At 36.9% G+C, this 23,905-nt stretch overlaps 1 protein-coding gene across 3 annotated transcripts in view; it reads left to right on the top strand.

Annotated features, from left to right (window-relative positions):
• LOC140164281 (14-3-3 protein epsilon-like) overlaps positions 1-23,905 on the top strand; it is a 36,692-nt gene that overhangs the window by 590 nt on the left and 12,197 nt on the right. Inside the window, exons 2-5 of one of the 3 annotated variants that reach the window (XM_072187552.1) lie at positions 14,378-14,577; positions 15,622-15,728; positions 17,259-17,602; positions 18,984-23,401. The exons of 1 other annotated variant lie outside the window; for it this stretch is intronic. In XM_072187552.1, the coding sequence (XP_072043653.1) occupies positions 14,378-14,577; positions 15,622-15,728; positions 17,259-17,602; positions 18,984-19,045 (713 nt within the window). In that variant the 3' untranslated portion in view covers positions 19,046-23,401. Of the gene's footprint in view, positions 1-14,377; positions 14,578-15,621; positions 15,729-17,258; positions 17,603-18,980; positions 23,402-23,905 lie in introns of those variants that run through there. One more of the 3 variants, XM_072187551.1, reaches the window with a different exon arrangement.

Here is a 23,905-nt window from a genome sequence, read left to right as displayed (position 1 = left end):
AGGCCAGGACTAGGCCTACTTAAAATACATGAAATATGTATTAGGGGTACGGAAGCATACATCATCATGATGATGTACATGCGATATGCACAGGCGTACATCATTCATGTACATGTATGCCTAAAATATGATCAGGACTTCAGCCAAATGCTTGAACATTGAGTGTTAACGTGTTCACACATCCCTCCATCGCATTCAACATGTTCAAGGGTTGAATCACGCTCTGTTCAGATTGAACCATTGACATTGCCATGATTGCCTGAACAACTGCACTGTCAACTCAGGCTCAGCTCTGACTGTAGTCTAACTTAGACATCATTGAGATCACAAAATCTTTGGATCATGGCATGATGTGTAAAATTTTTGTGATTTTCCATGACATGTTTTCGGTTCAGTGTCGGTGACCAACATACCTGGCCACACTCACTTGTCATAAGTTTCTTAATTAAAAAAATGTATCCTGTTGTGCGAAGGAGAACTGCACATGCGCACACAATGACAAGTCCTTTCCTTGTGTGATGTCAGCTCAACCAAGATAATGCGTTGTTAATTCTGCCATGCGTCGCGTCATATGTGTTGCTATAGAAAAATTATCAAATTTGTGGACATCATGGAACATACTCTTTGCGTGGCTGTGTGTAGTAAGCAGTTGTGCACGAGATAGCCTCGCTAATATGGACGCCAGCGTGAGAGTAGCGTTATGCTGCGTGTAGTTAGCATGATTAGTCGCGGAGTAACAAGCGTAGTTGAATGTTCCACGATGTCCACGAATTTAATATTTTTTCTATAGTAGTTAGCCTGTAAAGAGCAAGCTTGTCAATGTTGCGGAAGTCGCTCTATTTACTAATTGACAAGTGTCATGTCCGTAAAATCTAACCAGGTGAAAAAATATTTTGAAGTACCGGTAATTATACTGGAAATTACGTTGCGCAGGAAAAGCATCTCATTTCTTTTGCTTGCAGGATTTTTAAAAATTCCATCTTTCAAGACAGTCGGGATATACTTTTCAGCAAATTAATTCAGCGGTGTCCGTCTGCTCTGGCTCATTATTGCGTACAAAGAACTAGGTCACATGATGCTACACAGCTTAACCAGCGAATGAGTTGATTCAATTAGCCAATTCACCTTTTCGGTAAATCCCATAACCCTTTGCGAGTACACCTGAGAACTCGTCATTTGACGTCACGCCGACTTGCAATGCGCAGTACCGATGTTCGATTAAACGATGTGCCAGGCATGTGATTTTTCCGCGGATTCGCGGAAATCCGCGGATTTGAGACCAAAATCCGACCCCCCTGAGAACAATGTAAATCCGTTGAGACATTTGGGGGGGGGGGGCCCTCTAAGCTCGTGAACATTGGCAAAGAGCATCTCAGGCATTGAGTTTTGCAAAGTGACAGGTGTGCTGTAAATCGCACGCCTGGATAACCCGAGGTGTGCTCTTAGGTGTGCTGCAAATCGCACACCTAAATAAATCAAGGTGTGCTTTTTTCAAAACTGGTGTATGACTATGATTTCATTTTCAGTTAAAACTTAGCAATATTGTGACTACATGTACTTTTTTAATTGGCCACGTTAAGCTCTGGGGTAATGAACGGTGCATTCTGCAAAGATGTCTTTTAGCTGTAAATTTGCTTTGGTGATAACTTTGCTTGTATCATTCGTGGTTAATTGAAAAAATACAATAACAAGAAAAAATTATTTTACAAGTTGGTATGCACAAAGGGCAAAGTTGTATTGTGTTCATATCACAATCTACCGTAATTTTTTAATTTTGTTTTTTACATTTTTATATTCCCCTGGATTTAGAATGTCCCTGGACCTTGGACTAATTGCTAGTGTCATTTGTAATTAATTTAATAAAAATACAAAATAATTACAAAAAGATTTAAAAAAATTATAAATTCTTGTTTAAAATAGGCAAATTCGTAACTTATGTTCACATAATAATCTATGAATGATTTTCAAATGCATTTGTTTTGTATGCTTCTTTACATCATAAATAGGTTGCAATGTGAACATCAATTATAAATTTGCCTATTTTGAACATGAATTAATAATTTTTTAAATCTTTTGTAATTTTTTTTTTTATTTCTAAAAATTTTTTCAGGGACATTCTTAAGTTCCAGGGACATTCTAAATCCAAAAAAACTTAAAAAAAAAAAAAAAAAAAAATTTTTTTTTTTTTTTTTTTTTTTTTTCAGGCGTCTGAAAAATCGCACCCTCGGCGCATTTTCAGGCGTGCGGCGCGTGCGAATCGCACTCAAGCATGCCTTAAAACTCAATGCCTGGCATCTCTCTCTTTTTTAACGAACTTCTTGTTTCGGCCATGTGCGCCGTGGTTGCCAAGTCGTAATGCAAATACCTGCTAAAATAAACACGCAAAAATTAAGCCCAATATGTTTTTCCTCATGAACATGAATGGAAAAACTGCCGATTATTCATGAATTACTATTTTAAAAGTCGCCCAAAGATGGTTTTATAGCTCGTATGGCAAAACCGTACTAACGATTTCTATGATTGGTCCATTGTGACGTCACTTGCCGATATGAACCAATCACTGATAAGCTTGCATTCTATCTAGATCGGCCATCTTTAATTTTGACATGCTGATATTGCGTGAACGACAGGATTTGTTTATCGGTATCGAACCAAAATCAAGATGAAAACGCTTCAGAAAAATGACGCAAACGTCGGCTTAGTTGATAAAGATCTGAAAAACAAGTTTCGCTGGAGCTGGCTGGATCACGGTGAAAGTAATACATGTTAAAGATGGTCGCGAATTGAGCTGTACGGTGGAGGAAAATGGTATCAAAAAATTGCTGTCGCCGTAAATAAGCTTATTGCTCACTGTGCATGTGTGTGGGGACATGATATCTTATGGATCCAAGGGAAGAATTGCTTTAACGGACCATATTACCAGTGGTATTTTTTCATTCAAATTAAACATTTTGTCTTCATTTATGTGTCTTTTTTTTCCTGTAAATTTGCTCTCCTGAGAGGGCCTCAATAGGGTTTTTACAGTGTAGAAGCCCTCTGGCTTAGGGGGCTCCGCCCTCGACCCCTTGACGGGCTTCGCCCTGACCCCACCAGGGGCCCTTGCGGCCCCTGGACCCCCGGCCGTGAGCCGAGAGAGCTACACTCGTTCCGCGTCGCAAGTTTCCTCCATTCTGGGAATTCCCTAATCACATGCCTGTGTGCGCATCGGCGCAGAGCGGCGTGACGCAGAATGACGAGTTCTTAGGTGTACTCGCAAAGGCTTATGGGATTTACCGAAAAGGTCAATCAAAACCACACTTCCATACAAACTGCGCCAAATTGGCAGACCTGAAGTACCGTGCTGAAAACTATAATCCTGTTAGATTAACCAACTGTTCATTCGCTATGAATGGGGATCAGATGTCATCATGGAGCGTGTTGAAGGGTCAGAGACTTTGCTTAAACTTCTTTCTACATGCTAGATGATGATCATGATCACGATCACATAAAAATTGGCGTTTCCCGAACATGGGACAATTAATGAATGAATGTAGGATTGTAGGAACAAGCAATTTAATTGTATTATTTGCGATGCAATTATGCATAGTTGGCACTTTGGCAGTGCCAGGGGGTTAGACCCCCCACTTTTTATTTTTGTGGCACGCTTTTTACAAAGGCGCCCTTTAAAGTCGGGACCCCCACCACTTTAAGCTTTTTCTGCCACTTGTCTATATTGAAGTCAGTCACATACAATTTGGTTCGAAGTAGGGCTCTTTGCCTAATGGGTAATTATGTACTCGGGTACCCGATAGAATTTTCGGGCGGAAATCTGGGTACGGTACCCGAAAATTAAAAAAACTGTCCCCCCCAAAAAAGAAAATTCAATTCGGGGATGAAAGTGAATGTGCCAAACGTTATGTCAAATGCATGTGCGTACATGTACTTCGCAGAAGCTATGACCTTAGCGACAGGCTGATTTATTTTTTCACAGTTGTTTACAGCGTCATATGCTTGTGGAATGATTTTGGACACACACTTTGTTTACAAAAATTTTGTATAATTATATGGTGTCAGAGAATTAAATAGATAGCAACAGTAAAATAAGGACCTTTTGCATTAATTGTGCACATTGTACAGGGCCTAGATTTCGATGAGAATCAATCACAGAATCGGTTCTCGTAAGATTTGGTTGCGAGAATCAACTTCTCTCATTGTATCATGCAGAAAGTGCAGTGACTATGATGGATTTTGATTCTCGCAAACCAAGACTAAATCTAGGCCCTGTCGTACATGTACAGCAGGCCTTCTCAACTGGCGGCGCATGTGGCGCTTGGTGAGTCAGTGTGGCACACAATAATTTGACTAATTCTTTCACATCAATCTTGAACAAGAAAAGGGTGGAAAATGCAGAATCCGAGCCTTTAAAAAACTCTAAAATCCCGGAACTCCCCGCTGGGGCTTTGCCACAGAACCCCTCCAGGGGCCATAAGGCTGGCCCCTGTACTGTACCGCCACCTGCTTCCCGATATGCGTTCGGTCACGCAGACGCTCCCTTGCAAAGTCCTACCTTAATTTTAACATGTTGAGAGCTTGTTGACACTTCCTGATCACTGAACTTTTTCGAGTTGGCACTTCAAATAAACCAGTTGATGAGAAGGCCTGCTGTAGAGGTATAAAATATAATCCTGCCATCCTGGTGCACATGACATGCAATTGGAAAGGATAGCCCTACAACTGCAAGCATAAGTTGCAGAGAAGAACGATACTTCTTGCCACTTGAGCGAACTGCACTGGAATTATAAAATAACACAGCATAGTAATTATGATAGGCTGATCAATGAATCGCATCATGAAAAGCTTAGAATCCTCAACACCTCATTCGCTAACCAAGCCACATAGCATCGCATGATCCTGGTGTGTCCCGTTCTTTTTAATGTGATAAATCGGGCTTAATTTTATGTCGTTGGTGGTTCCTTAGGAACTGTAAGTCAAGGCTCTAAAAAGTTGACGCTCAAACATACAGTCGTACAATGTATGCAAAAACAATCATGTGATAGGTGATGCAATGTTGACACGTGATCTGGATGATTTAACTTGGGAATTTATACATGCTTTGCACATGTTAGCCTAGCCTCAAAATTTGTGAACAAGAAGTGTTCAGGAATTAAATTTGTTAGTAGGCCTTTGGTCCCATGCAAATGTGTGAATATTCAAATTAATATATTTCAAATTCAAATCAAATCCCAAATTTTGATTTCTGATCATCTTTGCAGGTGGGGATCTTGCATGCAAAATTGCAAATTATGCTACTAGTGCTACTGATACTTGGGTTTTGAACACTTGTAGGCCTACTTTGGAAACCTCAGCTTGTGATAGACAGTTATTAGAATTCACAAATTTGGTTAGTAAGGAGGGAATGGAGTGCTTTTGCTACATTGGGAGCTTACTTGACACTAGAACTGTTTATAAATGGTGGCAGAACTGCAGCACCCATTGGGTGCCACCCAATGAAGCAAACCAAAAGCCAACAGTTTGGAGAAATCAGTTGATAATGTGACTTAGAAAGAGAACTCCATAATCCATATCCAGAGTAAACAATTGGGACATGGTATGCGACTATGCGTGTATCAAAGGAAAAACTCTGATCTTTTTCCTAATGGCTTTTCAAATGTACTGAGGAACTTCGAAATGTTGACAGACTGTTCACACTGGGAACATTAATTTGGTGCATGATTGATACCACACTATCAACTATGTGCTTACATTTTAACCCTTATTTGTTAGCACAGTGACACGCTGCACAGTTTGAACTTTTTGGCAGTTTGTGTCAATTAGATTGGCTGAATGTTGGTACCCCACCACCACATATTCCCCAAAACATGTTGAAAACCATGCATGTACATGTAAAAAAGGTGTTCTCTGAACTCTTCTTTTTCAATTTCCCCCTCCTGTATTCCACTCTAGTACTAGATTTAATAGCCCCCTCCCCATATTTGTGTTTGCATCAATGAGGTAGAACCAAGGAGTACCAACTCCGCTCTATGTTTGTGTGTTTGCTCAGGCCCTGTTAGAGGGCAGCCATTATCAAGGTCACTGGGCAAAGACAACTTAGAAGGGCACCAAGGTCAGCAAGTGATGAAAAATGCCTTGTAGTTGGCAAAAATCTGGGACACATGGTCAAAAATGAAAAAGGGCAGGCAGTGGCCTTGGTGGCCTCTCTAAAATTAGAGCCCGGTGTTGCTCATGGAGGGAAATGGTATACTTCGGAAAATGTCTCTCTGGGCCAGGCACACTTTGTGTGGTTGTTTGCGTTCTGCGTATAGGAGCCTACTAATGTGATGGGCCAAAAATGTGGTAAGCGACTGCGCAAACCTTTGTAACGATCAAGCTGAAAGACGCAAATTGTTGTTTGATTTCAAGTTCATGCTGAAAAATGTAGAGGGACACTATTAACTATTTGTCCTCCATGAGCAACAAAACAATATGGCAGATTTACCATAGTGTTTGTTTCACTTGGGGTAATTTCAAGTCGGTACTCTTTGGGTATAATCTCTGTAATTTGCATACGGTACATGTGTTTTTAAGTTAATTTCCAAGCCAAGGAAAAAGTAAGTTATTTTTGGTGTTTTAAATCTTAAGTCAACATCACAAGTTACATGATTGTTGAATAGAGAATTAAGTACACTTAAACCTAAATTTCCAATGTACCGTATATTGAATTTGATAGTAGGACTAGGTTCCCTGTGACATCAGACAAAATTGACTGACATTTTTATAGAGCTGAAGTGTTTGAAAGTCTTATTGTCTCGGCTCGCATTTCATAATAATTATGTATTACTCTTGGTGAGTCAAGTGATACCAACGTTCTGAGGCAGCCGTTCTGTACACGCATATCAATCGCGAGTGCTTTGATTAAACACACAATTTGAAGTGGTCACATGAAATGTGCACTGATTCGCCAAAAGTAAAAATACTCTTGTTTCCATTTCAGAACGGAGTGAAACTTGGAGGAATTTAGTTTTCAATTAGTTATGTAGCTATGTTACAAGTACTATTTTCTACTACTCAGGTTTTTGATCTAAAAACAAACCAACAAAAACAAAAAATACAAATGAAAAAGCTGTTGTTGATTAAAGTAATGCAACTTGCAAGGGAATGATGATGTACTATCATTTAGGTACCGTACTTGACTTTGTTCACTGCAAATAAATATTCCAACAGGATTTATTTTTCCTTCAGATCGAAATATATGCGACTTGGCAAATTTGAGGTGCTTGTAGTGCAATACTAACAGTAACACGCATACATCTGTACATACAAACAAACTAGGATTCAGGTTGAATAGATACAATGTATGCTCTTTGACATGTACATTGACCTTTTTTTCTCCTTTCTTTGGCCCCATTCTGGTAGTGGTGGTGGTGGTGCTAATAATTAGCTGCTCTTTAGGGAAGTCTTAATTAGATCTAGTTAGTTTTCATGTCCATTCAGTATTATAGCAGCAGAGAAATAGGTCAAAGTCTGTTAATATTATAGTATTTCAATAATGTAGAAAAATAGCACACATTTTATCATTAAATAAACATGTATTTGAGTAAAGATGAAAGGTCGTAATTTTTGACCAAATTTGGAAATACAGATTTTATAGGTCGGGCAACTGTTTCCCGAATCCCTCTATTACACTGTATGTAAATTTAGTAACTTTAATTATACAAAATTACAAATGCATATTTTGTCAAGTTCCCTTGTATCAGATTTGATGAGGACTAATAATAGCCAATAGTTTACATGTGTTAATGAAGGTCATAATTTCAAAATGTTCAGTGATCACCAAATTTTCTGTGATAGTATAAATGAACCACAAATCTATTTCAATGTGCAGGAATCGGTATAATGATGAGTATGACATGACAGAACAATCTCAATCTCTAGTTCCACTATTTTCTTTGGTGAATATCGATCTTTTGTTTATAAAAAAATGTACATAGCAGTGCAGTTTTCGTGCACGCATTGTGCGTATGTTGATGTTGAACTAAATCGTTATCATCTAGCCCACGTTGTCCATTATCAGAGCAGAAGCAGATACAGCCTAGCTACTCAGTCTCTCACAAACCTGGGTTTGTTGGCTCCCCGAGGTGCCCATCATTCCATGGCCTGTTTGTGAATGTTGTTCGAACCTGAAAGATCAATGGAGTAAGTATAAAGCTTGAAAGTTCTGCATGTGCCATTCGTGTCAAGCACCGTTTTATATCAAAAAACAAATTAAATTTACCCAGTTTTTCTCTGCTACTGTAAAACTGATATTTCCACCCAGATTAATAATAAAGTTTTGGGGATGTTTAAAAAAAATTGAATTTTAACGTTCAGATGTTTTGCATTTGGAATTGTTTGTGTTCAGAACTTGGGAAGTACTAATGCATTGATGCTACTAACAAATTGCTTTGCTTAGTCTGGAACAAAGCCGAGAGCTTGATAGGTCAGAATATCGTGCTTTACAGTAGTGTGGTGATGTTGTTCATTAGTAGTTGTTACTTTGTGGCTTGAGATTTGAAACTAACGCTTTGCATTTTTATTTATGTTTATTTCTTTTTTATTTGTTTTAATATGCGTTTTTGCTGTTGGATACATGTGCATGTAGTATTGATACGCAGTGTTTTGTGTCCTTTTGTGTCAATCAATCTATAATAATCCATGAGCTTGAATTTTACAAAACGTAAACAGAAAATATGATTTAAAAAAAAAAAGAAGTTGAACAGCGTTGTCCTAATTCCCCTTTGTCGCTCATCTCCAATGTTAGGTCGTCCGAAGGAAAAGACCTTATGGTATCACAAGTCCTTGTGTGTTCGTCAGTCAGTGTGTCTGTAAGTTGTCCATCAACAATTAGGTCAGGCTTTTGGTAAAAATAATTAGCCTCAAATGAACAGTACCAATATTAATTACAGCAGAACTGGTCATAGCTGCACTATGGGAACCCTCATCTATTGGTGGTGTTCAAAGTTATATACTGAGGTCAAATGTCATTTGATGTCTACTTGTAAATAGGCTAAAAATAAAAATCTGCTCTCACATGAACAGTTCAAATCCAATTGCAGCTATTATTACATTTTGATGAATCCAAGTGTGTGAAAATATGGGATCCAAAATATAATCGTGATAAAATTGGATTTTATGCCCAATATTGGTCTCGATATACGAGTTCTAAAATATTGGACTTGAGTCGGTCTTGTCTAATATTTTTAAAACTCGTAGCTCGACCAATGAATATGGGCTCAATCGATTCAATTTTATATCAACAAACTTATGCCAAAGTTGCATTATGGGAGCTATATGAAATGGGCATGTTCAAGGTCATATACTGAGGTCAAAGGTCATTTGAGGTCAATGTAAAATTGGCTGAAAATAAACAGTGTTTCACAAAAATAAAGAAAATAAAAATTTCACCTGAATATTAGTACCGTACTACATACATGTACATGTACAAGTGATGTTCACTACCCATATATTCGGTCGACCTTGGGACGCTGTCCCCATTTTTGGATCCACATCGTACAATTTGTCCACAAAAAGTGATAAGATACTACATTTTTTGGTGCAAGTATTTGTAAATTGAAGATTCAACCCATTGGCAAATGCTGTAGTTTGTGCTCTAAGTATCAAATTGAATGCTGATTGCTGATAGGTCCCCAAATTCTTTTCCCCAACAGAATTTTTTTAAATCCTGCTGAACACTTAGCATAATTGCATTTGATGTACATTTGATGTCCAAATACAAACACATATTCCTTTGTATCAATTTTATCAGTAATTAAAATTAAAAAAAGAGTTACAATGTCAAGCGCATATACATGTGGTCAATTATAACAGGGCTGGGTTCAATTCTTATGTGGTGTCTATCCGGCAGGAAAACTTTGATATATATTTGACCTCTTATGGTCAACTTGTAATTTTATTATTATTTTTCTTCACTTTAAGTTTAAAGCATGTATAAGTTAAACAATAAACTTAAACATTAAATGTTAGCCATTTGGATTTTTGTGAGCTACAAAAGGCTTTTTCTGCTGCATGTTAAAAAAATATTTTAAAGTGGTTTTTGTCTCAACAAATGTCCATCACGATAGTGGAATTCATTATATGGCACTGAATACCAGTATCATTGATTACACAATTTTGGGGTACCCCGGTATGTATTGATATGTCAGTGGAAAACAAACACTAATCTGATCAAAAGGGTAGCATATCCAGGTCATACAGAAATTTGATGCACTATTATATTTTGGTATGAAATGTTTGAATAATTATGGATACTTGCAAACATCCTTGTGAATCAAAAACAATTTACACTGTATGTACATGAATCAAAAGAAATTTACACTGTATGTAGTTTCAAGAATCAAAATAAATTCTGTAATTCTGTTTTTGCGTAGAACAACTAAATTGGCATTGAGTACATGTACTTGAGGAAGGAATACCTGTCCTCTTTTTGTAGGTGTTGCTGTAAAACAGTTCACTTGGAGGAGGAAGATTTCGTTTGGATGTATATTGATCCAGAGAATCAAACTAGAAGTTGCTATACATGTAGTGGATTGAGTGGAGAAAGGTGGTGTTCACATTTTGGAAGGTCAGCAAGGGTCATCTGCAGGGTTGTAGCTTGCCCAAGTTGCTTTTTTTTTTTTTGTTGCTCTTAATGATGAAAAAAAAAAATTATTTAAAAAGATAAATAAATTGTGCTGGACTGCCAGCGTAGCTACAACCATCTCTAAAGTCAAATTTTGGAAATGTTAGCATTGGAGTTGATTAAACTTGCATTACCCAAGATAATGGCAAAGTAGGCTAAAAAAATTTGATTGAGAATGAGAACTGCTTTGTCCAAATCGGTATGCCCAAGAAGAATGATTGGATATCAGATTTTAACCAAAAAGGCTATACATTGATCACAAAGTTTCATAGGATTTGAAAGCCATGCATTGTATCAGGGGTGTGAAATCTCCTCTTTTAAGCTGAATTCCTCTTTTTTTGGAAATTTCTTTGAGGCAAAATTTTAGCGTTTTCTTTCATTTTCAGCCCATTTTGAGCATATTTCAGTGCCTTTCCTCTTTTTTCCTCCTTTTTGAACAAAGTTCCTCTTTTTTCAATAGGTCACTCACACCCTTGAATGTATGTTTTGTCGTTGCTTGACTAGTAGTAGGCTTAGGGGAAGTAGGGACTTTTTAGTTAAAAATGCACATTGTCAGTAAAAATCAAGGAAACTGTACATGGTTCTCAAATAGGAACAAAAATGATGTCACTCTCAAGTAGCTGTTGCTGACAGGATTTTTTTCATGTCAACTGACATGTTGGAATATTACAAATACATCCAATGTCGACATAAATTTAAGGAGCGGACTGCCGGACATTTCAAGTTCACATTATAAATCACAAAATATTAAAGACATCCGCCATAATTTGGTTAAATATCTATATGTTAACTACTAAAGTATACTTAGCAAATGTTTAGAGAATAAACAGTATGATTTTTTTGTTCTTACTAGACGTACCATGTGATAGACGACAGGCAGGTCCAACATGCAATATGGTAATACTTAGCAGCCATATCATAGACATGTTGCACTAGGTTTTGCACCAACACAGCAACAAGGAATGAAGGGCATCTGCAATTTCTTTGGTTAAATTCTAACATTTGGGGCACAATCTTTGTTGTATTTTTACTCCAACTCCCAAGGGACCAACAATGCAAGACTGGATAAAAATACGCATTTTCTGTAACCCAGCAAACTATCCTTCAACTGCAGAGTCAACATTTTTATGAGTGCTATAGTAGAACAAAAATATTTGTAGGATTGTCTAACCGACCATAATTCATTTTTGAAGTCCATTCACAGCGGCATTATACTGGTGAAATTCTTATCTACCATTCGGTCACCATTTCGCACTTCTGGTTTCATCACAAGTCCTAGAAACTAACATCACAGTTTGTGGAAGTCGATATAAAATGCTAAATAAAATATTCTGACCGACAGCATTTTTTGACAGCATATGATCGGAAAATATTTTGGCAAAAACACAATATAGATTTGTTGAGCCTTACCTTACATTGATCAATGTTTGTTGACTACCGTACTGCATTGTTGCATGTACTGATTTGTCACATAAAATATGATAGTATTATTAATTAAATTATTATTAGCACATATGACAAATCATTGGCTTCTTGTTTTCTTTTACTGTCTTGTATACATTCACAATATGTCACCTGTGATGCATGATCAAATATTTTTGTGAAAATTGTAAATATCAGTTGAATTTAGTGATTGATACCTTGGAAGAAAACAAAAACTTAACTAGCCACTAGAGATGTTACAAAAAGAAAGGGAGACTTGAAGCAAGATTGATGATTTAAAGCCGTAACATTTGCCATGGAGGATGCCCTCCAGTTTTGTCAAAATTCTGATTTGTACATGATTTTACGAGCTTGACCAGCCCAGATTTTGTGTGTGGGAGAATTTTTTTATTACTCTTTGCTAAAATCATGTAAAATCAGCCATTTTTTTAACCAAAATTGATTGATTTTCAAAATATGTGTGCAAAAAAAAAATCAAATTTTGGCCAAATTTTCAAACTTATGATATTTTAGGGTCATTTTAGCCTCCAGAATAATTAAAACAAAAAATATCCGCCCGACTGACCGGGAAAGTCCATCCGCCTAATGCACTTCTTAATAAACTAACTAACCCTGCAAAAATCAAGGCTTTAGGTGCTGTAGTTTTAACATGATGGGCTGAGTGATACGCATCGGCAACATTATGCGCTGGTATTAAATAGCGATTTTCTTTGTTTTTCCTAATCTGTACATGTTTGGGTCAAAATTAAAAAAGGACATATCTGATGGTGAAAACTAACATCTTGTGGAGAAGAAATACAAATCTATTTTTGATAGAACAACATGGCTAATTTAAGAGCTGTAGTGTGCAGATGAGAAGAGGAATTTTTATGAAAATTGTCACAGACATCAATACACATATAGTAGTATTTGATTAACAAGGGTTTGGGTTTAACAAGGAACTTCATAATAATTTGTCGAGTATAAATTTGCTGTGTTTCCATGAATTCCCTACACCGCTTTCACCTTTTCCTATCTCTTTTGTTTCTATCATCACTTCAGGCTAAATTGTTTTGAAAACTTTGTCACTGGTATGGTTGATACTCACTGTGATTATAATCTGATCTATATTTTGTTGGCAAATGAAACCTCAATGGGCATATATTTGATATCTAAACTTGCTCGCAACATAGTTTGTGCGAGCGTTAATCTGTGTGTGCTCAGGTGCTAGTATGTTTGAGTGGGCTATGGTTTTTGGAAGGAATTTGGGTACATATGCCAGTGGTGTGCAGATTCATGACATAATTGAGGACTGCAACATTTTGTATTTTACTTGAAAATAGGTTACATTATAAAATATTTATGGCACAAGTGATAATATGTGAACAGTGAAAGTGTACCATACATAATAATGGTGTACAATCTGCTGTGAACTGAGCATTGAGTATTTAATAAAGTACTTTGAAAAATGGACCACTATTTAGTACACAGAATGTAAACATGTTACAAAATGGAAAACTAAATGGGATGTACATGTGTTTTGTTCAGGGAAGAATTATCATGTTTGCATGAAATTAAACTGTACAATGTCCAATAATATCCATAATACCTACAATGTTACAGTCATGCCTCACTGAGTCTTAACTGAGTAGATACGGTAATAATTATGATTTGTTGGATGTTCTGATCTTCCTGCTTGACAGTTTCTCTTCCTGCTGGGTATTGAGGCTCTATACAACTCTACAATTAATATAACCATACAATTTTGCATGTTTGTTTTTCCACTAAAAATATCAATACATACCTATGGGTCACAGCAATAAAGCTGTTGAACTTGACTTTATAATAAAATATGATGGAAGGGAGAGAATATTTTAATAACCAGTGACTTTGATTTTGTGTCCAGGCTGGGAAAAATGTGGATTCCTGGAAGCTCATTCCATAGATATTCCAGGATTTGGAGGAAATTGTTTTGTAATTTGGAAGGATATTTTGCTAAGCCCCACAAGAAATACTTAAATTATGGAAAAACTGTTCCATCTTGGAGTGAATTTGAGCATATCTTCCTGGATAATGATTTTTTCCCAGCCCTGTTTGTGCCTGTTGCTTTTGCAGACCTTTAATTTTCACAACCTGAAAGTGGTTGTCACTAAACATGCAAGTTGCTTGAAAACAACATGACCATTGAAATTGAAAGGACATGATTTTCATGCAATGTATGTGATCGTTTACGTTATATAAAAACTTTTATAAGTGATCAACTTCTTTCTAACAGGCAGAGTCTTTCTTTTTTACTTTCAGATATGGTCGAAGCAATGAAGCTGGTAGCTGGACTGGATGTTGAATTGTCAGTAGAAGAAAGAAATCTCCTGGCCGTAGCATACAAAAATGTAATAGGTTCCCGAAGAGCGTCGTGGAGGATAGTCAGCAGTTTGGAATCGGACGCCGAGTCATTAAAAAAGGGAAAGGCTTTGCAGCAGACAAAGGAATATAGAAAGCAGGTAAATTGGTTAAACTAAAGTTAATTTTTTATTACTTCCGTGGTCCGAGCGTGCACGAGCGTACACAGAAGAGATGAACAATTACGCTGATTGGCTGACCAATGCACTTGACAACAAGTCAGTTAACCCATTGATTGTTGGTGCGGTCCGTAGTAGGCGACCTTGTCACTTCTACACAATCGCAATTCACCAGCGCGTACATGGACCACAGAAGTAATAAAAAGTTAACTTTCTCATACTAGTAGTAGTATTTGATGGCACAGTTCATGAACCCCATTTACCAGTGATATCTCAAAAAGTTTGTATGTTGTGGAGTACGAATTGTACCTAATATAAAAATCAGTGTTTTAGGAGCCCGGCAGACTGATACTTTCTTTTGGCTGAATGTGATATAAAACAGTGGTTGAACTTTGAATTAGATTGATTGTGAAGGAAATGTTTATCAAATGTCTAATCGGGCCTTTTTACGCTGGACTTGTCTGTTGAGACTAAAACCCATGTAATATTGGTTACTTTGAACCATAACCCCCTGCGTAACTACAAAATAATACAGCACAAAGCAACTGTAAGCGGAAGTATCCCACCTGATCCGATTGCGTAATCATTGGGCAGCCAAGGTACACACTAGTGGCGTGTCATCGGCTCAGCACAGGAAGGAGTTGTGCTTCAAAACCGGACAAGAGACATTTTTTTTACTTCTTTCCTTGTGCTTGACCAAGAAGCAGAAAGGTAGTTGGGGTTAACTTTTTAAAGCCATTTTGTGTGTGGTGGTGTGTGTGTGTTGCAGCAAGTTGCAGTTTGTTTGTTTTTTTGCTGCAATGACATGAAGTTCGGAATTAACAATGTTAATTCTTTGAGGGGGAAATAAGTAGAGGAGAATCATAAATGCAGTGTTGTTGCAACAGGAAAGAGCACACAAAAATGTTGGAAAACCATTGGCAGTAAATTGTAACTTCAGGCAGCATTAGCAGTAGAACTTTCCTTGTGCATAAATTTTGTAATTAAACAATTTTTTTTATATTTTTTCTTTTCATAATGCATCAGATTGAAGATGAGTTGAGAAAAATCTGTGATGACATCCTTGATGTACTGAATACCCATCTCATAGCAAGTGCAGAGCAGCCTGAATCTAAAGTGTTCTATCATAAAATGTAAGCACTGAGAATATTGTGAAAAGTATAAAGACCAAAGATAAAATATGCTAGTATTTGATTTGTAATGCACATTATTGCTGGCAAAATAACTAGTGTCAGTGATTCAGTGAACGTTTGCCATTTTCGTTGTATCACGCTACCAGTGTTTCGGCCATGTGCGTCCGCGTCAGTACTTTGTATTCAGAGTAGACTGACTGTAGTGACTCACAAGATAGTTAATTGGGTAGCAATTTATAACGCTGGGCATGCTAGTTACTTAAACTTGCTATTATCAGCAGTAGCTTTTCCAAAGAAACATGGGACGCAGATGTGAAGACAAACATAAAAAGTAATTTTTTTCCCCGGTTTTGTAGTGTCCCCGGACCTAGACCTAAATGCTACGATCATTCATGGTTGACCTAAAAAAAAAAAGAAAAAAAAAAAAGAAAAAAAATTTGCAATTTTTGCACGATGTTTTGTGTTTTTAATAAGAAAATTGATATTTTGTATTCATGTCATATTAATGATATCAAAATGCATTGAATTTGAATGGAAGGTCTAGGTGCAGGAGGGACACTACAAAACCGAAAAAATAAATATATATATATTTTTTAATTTCGGGTACACGGGCAGGGAATTTCCTGCCGGGTAATAGGATTCTCGGGCGGGACTCAAATTCCCGGGACTCACTCACACCCTTACCTAAGACCGCAATTCTCAAAAGATGTGCTTGCGCCGCAAGTATGTGGTCTTTGCGTAGTACGCTGGACACAATATCAGTGCATACCCAAGTTGGCTCTCATGATCGAGAGCAAGTTAACGCATTGAATTTGCAAGTTAACGCATAATTGCATGTATTACAGTGCCCCATAGGCTACTGTGGTGTAATTTCAGGCTGAAAATATAAATTGGATCCGATTGATTTTTTTAGGAAAGCTTAAATGTACCACCACCATCATGATGCAGTTCTGGTTTCTGATGGTATAAAAATCGTTGTAAGTTGATGAAGCTGTAGATCACAAAGTGCCCTTCAATTGTGGTGGTTGTGAGCATGCTCTGATGTATAAGATGCTGTTGGAAATGAGGTGTTGGGAAAACGAGAGTTGCAAGACTTCAGTCTTTTTTGTGACTTTGACATGTAATTGAGCAAAAGTCTTGAATAAATATTCATGCCGAAAATGTTCATGGAAAAACATTTTAGCTTAGGGGCATTTTCAGGTTAAGAAGAGGCAAAATTAGGTGTAAACAAGGATTTTTGTTTGTTTTGGGCCATAAATTTTAAATAGAAGAAAATGTTGCTTCATGCACCCAAGAAAATGTTTTTTTCTATTGAACATATTACTGTGACAAAATATTCAGAATTACACCAAATATTAAATACAAAAATATGTTTTGTGTTTTTTAATTTCATAAAATGGGATGACTGGTTGTTTTACAAGGCAGGAGTGGCCGGTTATTTTGAACCCTTGTTCCAAAGTTTACCCGCAGTATGCGTACATTTGGAAGTTTTACTATATTTTCACCCTGTTGTATCTTTTGCTATTACAGGAAAGGTGATTATCACCGGTACCTAGCAGAATTTTCCGTTGGGAATGATCGCAGGGAATGTGCAGAGAATAGTCTAGAAGCATACAAAAAAGCCAGCAATGAGGCAGAAAAAGGTCTTACCCCAACGCATCCTATTAGATTGGGTCTGGCCCTAAATTTCTCTGTATTCTATTACGAGATTCTCAATTCGCCAGAGCGTGCATGTAAGCTTGCCAAAGAAGCATTTGATGACGCCATAGCTGAACTTGATCAACTGGCCGAGGACAGCTATAAGGACTCCACACTGATCATGCAGCTGTTGCGGGATAATCTGACCCTCTGGACATCAGACATGGGATCAGATCGTAAGTATTTCACATAAATGATGAGAGGGGGAGGGATGAAATTTCATCAAACTTTGGGGGAATCAAAATTTGATTCTGACAAGCTCACCTAGTTAGCATGTGCACACATCCAAAAAATGACTAGGACAAGTCACCCTGTGCAGTCACCACTGTTTTTGTGCCTCCACGGCGAGTCATGTTGTTTGCAATGTCTGTCCGTATCCGGATGCTGGATCTCATGAACGGATAGGCGGATTGACTTCAGATTTTCAGGATAGGTAGGCCATGGTCAAACTCTGGCTACCTTTTTACATGGTGTTCGAGGTCATATGCTGAGGTCAAAGGTCATTTGAGGTCAAGTTGTAAATTTACATTTGTTCTCATATGAACAGTTCAAATCCTATTGCAACCAAACTTACGGTAGTGTTAAAGGTCATACTGAAGTCAAAAGGTCATTTGAGGTGAACTTGTAAAATACCTTAAAATTTATCTTATGAACAGTTTAATCATAATGCAACCAAACTTGAGTCTTGCCATTTATCATTTTATGGGTACCTTCAGGTATTGGTGGTATCCAAGGTCAAAGGACATTTGAGGTTATGTTTGTTTGTTTACCCTGTACAGTTTAACATTTAGCTGTTATAATATCTTTCTGAATTTAAATTGCCCCATGGTGGAGGCATCTCAATTGACGCCTTGCGTTGAAAACCATGCTATTTCTAGTTTATTTATATAATCTTTCATGAAGTTAGACCAAATTTATAAATCATAGACCAACATACTTTCAATGATCAAGTCTGAAAGAGCTGATGAAACGTTATTAGGATCCATCTTGATTAATGTCATCATAATTTGTCAAATAAACATGTTGCAACTTAGTATTTTACATTAAATGTGTTATGTGGGATTTACATTGTACCACAAAATAAGGACATTCTAAAAAAACCCAACAAAAGCTAGGATTATCGCGGGAAGAAGTGACAACTGATTTAACGCTTATCCCACACGTTTGACCTGTGTGTTACCTGCTCCCGCTTTGTCCCATGTGAGGCATGTATAAGGGCGGTGGAAAGGGTTCAGCGAAAGAGTAATTATATAATTCTCTGAAACTTAGGCAGGTGTGTAATTTGGGTGTCCATAGGAGCAACGTCAAGGTTAATTTTACATTGCATAGATCAAATGTTGATATTTTCTAACAGCGCAGCACACTCAAGTGGACATTTTCGTGGACCAGTAATTTTTCGCGCTCAACACAGCTACTGCTAAAAAAAACCCATGAATTTAGTTAAGTCGGCAAAGCACAAAAAATTACACACGTGGGCAGGATTTAAGGACAAAATCTGGGAAAAAAAATAGTTTTCAACTTAACATGTTATTGTTGTTTTCATTTTGATTTCAGCAGCAGAAAAAGGAGAAGAAGAAGTAGCTGTGGAGGATGTAGAAGGGGGAGAGCAGGCATCCTAATCCAAAGCCGCCTGTCAGATGAATTAGTGTCTCTCCTTGTCGAGAATCATTTACCTAGATATAATTATTATTATTATTATAAAGTATGTGAGAGTTACTTTACAAACAGGAAAAGGAAACACTTGTGCTTTGCAGGAATTGAAAAATTTCTGCTTTGGTTTGCTTTGGTCAATTATTTTTGGAATTGTTTTTGTCCTGTGTTTTGGACGGGCATATATTTTTTTATTTCAGTTTTTATTATTAATATTATTATTTTTGGCTTATTATTATTGTTATTATTAATTCAAATGCCTAAATTTCATGTATTGTGCTCGCTGTGTGATATAGAAATGAAAACTGAGAGTTCCCTATCTTCTGCCGATCAAAAAGAGTATGTATGAAACTTAAGCGGGGCAAAGTGCATAATAAATTTTTCTACCGAGCCAATTCCAGAAGATAGTGAAGTCCTAGTTAATGGGCTTTCATGGTGCTTTAGTTGCCCTTACACACACGTTGCGAGACAAAGTGAACCAAAGCATGGAATCCTGTAGTATGGTCATTGACCACTCCAATGTGTTTGACAGCCTGTATGGATGTCCAATCATAAAGCAATAAATAAAGAGGGAAACAAACATTGGTGCATGCTGCAGAGGATATTAAGCCACACACACACACAACAAAATCGTTGTGTACAAGTCCTATCCTTTCCTCTTGTGATGACCTTGCAAATTTCCTGGTAACATATTCTTTTGTTTGAAATGAAACAGGAAGTTGAGGTGTTGAAAACCCTAACCACAGATACTACATGTAGGAACCACAACATGCTCATCTATCAGGGCACATTTCTTAAACCCAAACACAGTTGCACATTCATTAAATGACCTTTAAAAATTTGGGTACACAAACTCATACTCCTCAACTTGAGGTCAAATTTTGCTCTATGATTGTTTAATTGAGGTTATTGGATTATGGCATTGGGATGAGGGCATTGTGGTCCGTAGTGAGACGTAACAGTGCTTGGGAAACTCTGCCGTTACTCGGTGATGCAATATAAAGGGGGAAGCTTAATTGTTAATATTTCATCATTATCCTGTACTTGTGTGCATGTACGACTATGATGTGTGTAAAAGTATGTACCAGTGTTGGTTCTTTCTTAATTGTCAATTTTTGTTGTTGTTGAAGTACATGTTTGGAGTCATAAACATCAAGAACAAGTGTTTTGGAAACGGAACAGATGAAGTTTTTGTTTCCTTTCCTTTTCTTTCAAATGTGAGCTATATTTTAAGTTGGCGAGCTCTTTATGTGTTAAATATAGCGTTAATAAGTAACCAGTTGCTCTTGAAAAGAAAGCATCATGTCATGCAAAAACAAACCTAATTACAGATGCAATAGTGTATGGTTATCTTTTGGAATACCGCACGGTCATTTTTGAGATTGTCCAGTGCCAAATTGTTTCAGCGGAACTGTCGTTATTACGGCTTGTATACAATTTACAAAATTTACAATCGCGAGGTGGGTTTGAATTTGGCTGGGAATGCTCTGTTCAACGTTCTCACAATCTTAATAATGAGAAGTATATATATTGTTACTTTTATGAAAGGTATGACAATTTGTAAGATTTTTTGTATATGTACGAAGTGAAATTTAGTAGACAAAACATACAAGAATATTATAAGTGTTTTTGTTTCTGTAGAGTAGCAAGTACATGTGTTGCAATGCACCTGACTGACTGAATATAGTTTGAAAAAAAAATATGGGGAAATATTTGTGGGAAAAATGCATGGGTGTTGTCTTTTAAAAAAAGATTCTTGGAACTATACTTGTTTAATTAAGAAAAGGTCTTGTGTATGATTTTGTTTATATACATGATAAATATGAAGTATAATACAATTCTCCAAAGTAGATAGAAAATACTGTGTTAATGTGAATGCTGTGACATTGTGTATAATTGGTCCAGTGGAGGGGCATGATATTTTCTTTGACCAAGTCCAGGGCTAGCTGCCACAATACATTGGCTAAGGTTCTTCTGGTGATCATTACTGTTTACAATATTCAGCAATGTCATTCAGCACTGCCTTACCGCTCTTCCTTATCACATAAAATAATAGATGATGTGATTCAATTAGCCACTCAGAACCCCACTACCGTGTAGACTGCTGAAGGACTTTGCCGAATACTATCAAGTGGGGAGGATTTGGTATCATAAATTTTGTCCGATTCTCCATACCTAACAAACTGATTTCTGATATGCTGTACCTACAGCTCCTTGGATCATGTGAAGATCAGGAATTGAGTGCAGTAACCTGTCACCATTGTTTTGTTACACAAATAGTTTTCTGGTTTTAAATATTCTGTAGAATAAGTATTGCTGTGCTTAGAGCATTTCTTCCTCTTCCTAATAAAGTCTAATTGCATTCGTGCAAATCTTTTTTAGAGTTTTGATGATACTAATTGTTCTGATGGAATGGATTTATTCAAATCCCGATGAAGATCTTGTTGCCACACTTTTGAATTTTATAGCACAATGTCATACTTTATATTCCCAAATATGCTTGGGCTTGGAAGAATCGAATGATATTGGCTACAATGTTCACATGAAAAGTTGAATCATTTGGTTTGGATCAAGTGCAATTACCAATCAGATGATTGATTATATAATAAAAGAGGAGATTGTCAGTTTTACTCTGTAAGTGGTATCAAGTTAAAAACCAAACTTTTCCACTCAAAATTTTCATCCTAGTGACTGTATAATATCTAGAAAAAGCTGTACAAGAATGTTATTGGTACTAAATAGCCTATTTGAAAGAAAGTGGGTCCCTGTGGCTAAATCTGCTTTTAATTGTGTGTTCAACTAAGCAGCTACAGCAGCCTGAATTGGACGTGGTGAATCATGAGACAGACCTGTGGTGCAAAAAGTGGGTTGGGTTGACTTGCTGTGAATAGTGTATTGATTTGAGTTTGTTTCTTTGTTAAATATAGAGGGATATTGAAATTTATATTATATAGATAGATGACCAAATGCAAGATCCACTGAAAATGCATTACTACATGTAGCAATTTAGTTGGAATTCAACCTGTAATGAGTTGTGTTTGTACATGAAGTTGCAACATTTAAACATGGTATCAAAGTTACAACATCTACTACAAAGTTTACAAAATCTAATTACGCATTTGATGCTAAGATAAGTTCTTTGTTAACGATTGCTTAATCAGCCTTTGGAATTTAGACTTGCCACTATATATATTTGTATGACCTCATTAAGTACACAGGGAAGTGCGCCATGTACATTGTGTACAAAGGTCATGCATGCATGAACTGGTGGGTGTTACTCGGAATGAAGAACTGGGCCCTATATTGACTGAATATTAGATACTTGTTTGACCTGTTACTAATTAGATCTTTGCATGCCAGTGATCTATAAATATAATTATTGTAGAGAATTTAATGTTTACACAGATTTCAGTGCTGAAATTATTTGTAAAGTTGGGATTACTTGATAAAAAGCTTGCTTAGCTGTGACTTGATACATTTTTGAAGGCACCTTCCATAATGGATAAAGTGAAATGATCTATTCCAACTTTCCTGTATTTAGATACTTGTATCTCTTCAGAACAATTGGATCTTTTAATCTAATGGACCAAAGTTTTTTCCCCATTTTTTTGTAGTTGTCACTCATGTAGAGAATATACCATATTTGTACTGATGTTATCTGTCAAAGTAAACTCTTATTATGTAATAACATACAAAATTAGGGCTGCAAAAAAAAATGTTGGTCATTCTGAATTAATGAATAGCTGCCCGAAGTTAACTTGTCACATTTTGTCTGAAATTGTATATTGTCTCTGAATCTTATCCAAAAACTTAATAATTTACTGTTTCTCATTGTAAAAGGGCTGACATTAATATTTTTCAGCTCAAGCTCTTGAGGTCACACAAAATTTCAAAATTGGGGGAAGGGTGATTCACCTATTTGAACTACCAATTTACAGGTTTAGCAACCCTGAACAAATAGTTGGTGATGCAGGGGGATGGTTTTCAAAATTATTCTTTTCCTTTCTTTTCAGAAATTTTTGTTTAGCTATAGTTTGAATTTTTTGTGAAGAATGAAATGTACAGTACACCTCCATCTGCATCACCATCGATTGGTATTATAACTTATCAAGTACACATTTGTTTGACTTAATACACCCTCTTAACATGTACATGTAACATTGTATAGATGTGTGATAATACCAGATTATGTGTACAGCAGCAGTAGTCTGACCTGTAGCATGTAATGTTAAATCTGAAAGTAAGGTTTCTTTTTGTGACCAACTGCAATGTCAGGTTTAATGATTCTAGTGCTCCAAAATAAAAATTATTGTGTCACTCCCAAAGGTTGTGTTGTGTACTTGTGTGACTTATTGTGTCATTGACTCAAGTTTTCATCTCATGTGTTACGTACAGTGTTTGACTGTTTTATTCTTCCATAATGCGGAAGGTAGGCTTGTTGCCCATGGGTGTGGACGAAAAGTTTGGGGTGCATTAGCGAACTCAAAAATAGCGCAGGCGTAGATAAAAGTTGAGCCACATCGCTCTGTGTATGTTCAGATGAGTGAAGTTACCATGCCTGAACCTGTACCGGCGTTGGCTGAATTCAACTATGCTTGAGAGGGCACAGCCATGGAACATTCCAGTCTGTGTTAATCTATGGATTCATTTTTAATTTGGTGCATGGTATCGTGCAGATAGGCAATGGACCTTTTAGCTAATTCCCAAAAGCCTTTGCCCTAATGTCCTCATCGATGTGCACATAACCATTGTGCATGTTGGACTACAGTAATAATCATGGGCTATTCCAGTTGAAACCTATACACCCCCTATGTAAGTCATGACCATAA

This window comes from Amphiura filiformis, chromosome 11 (assembly GCF_039555335.1).
Source record: "Amphiura filiformis chromosome 11, Afil_fr2py, whole genome shotgun sequence".
NCBI lineage: Eukaryota > Metazoa > Echinodermata > Ophiuroidea > Amphilepidida > Amphiuridae > Amphiura > Amphiura filiformis.
The sequence above is the reverse complement of the archived record's forward strand: the minus strand, read 5'-3'. Positions and strand labels throughout refer to the sequence as shown.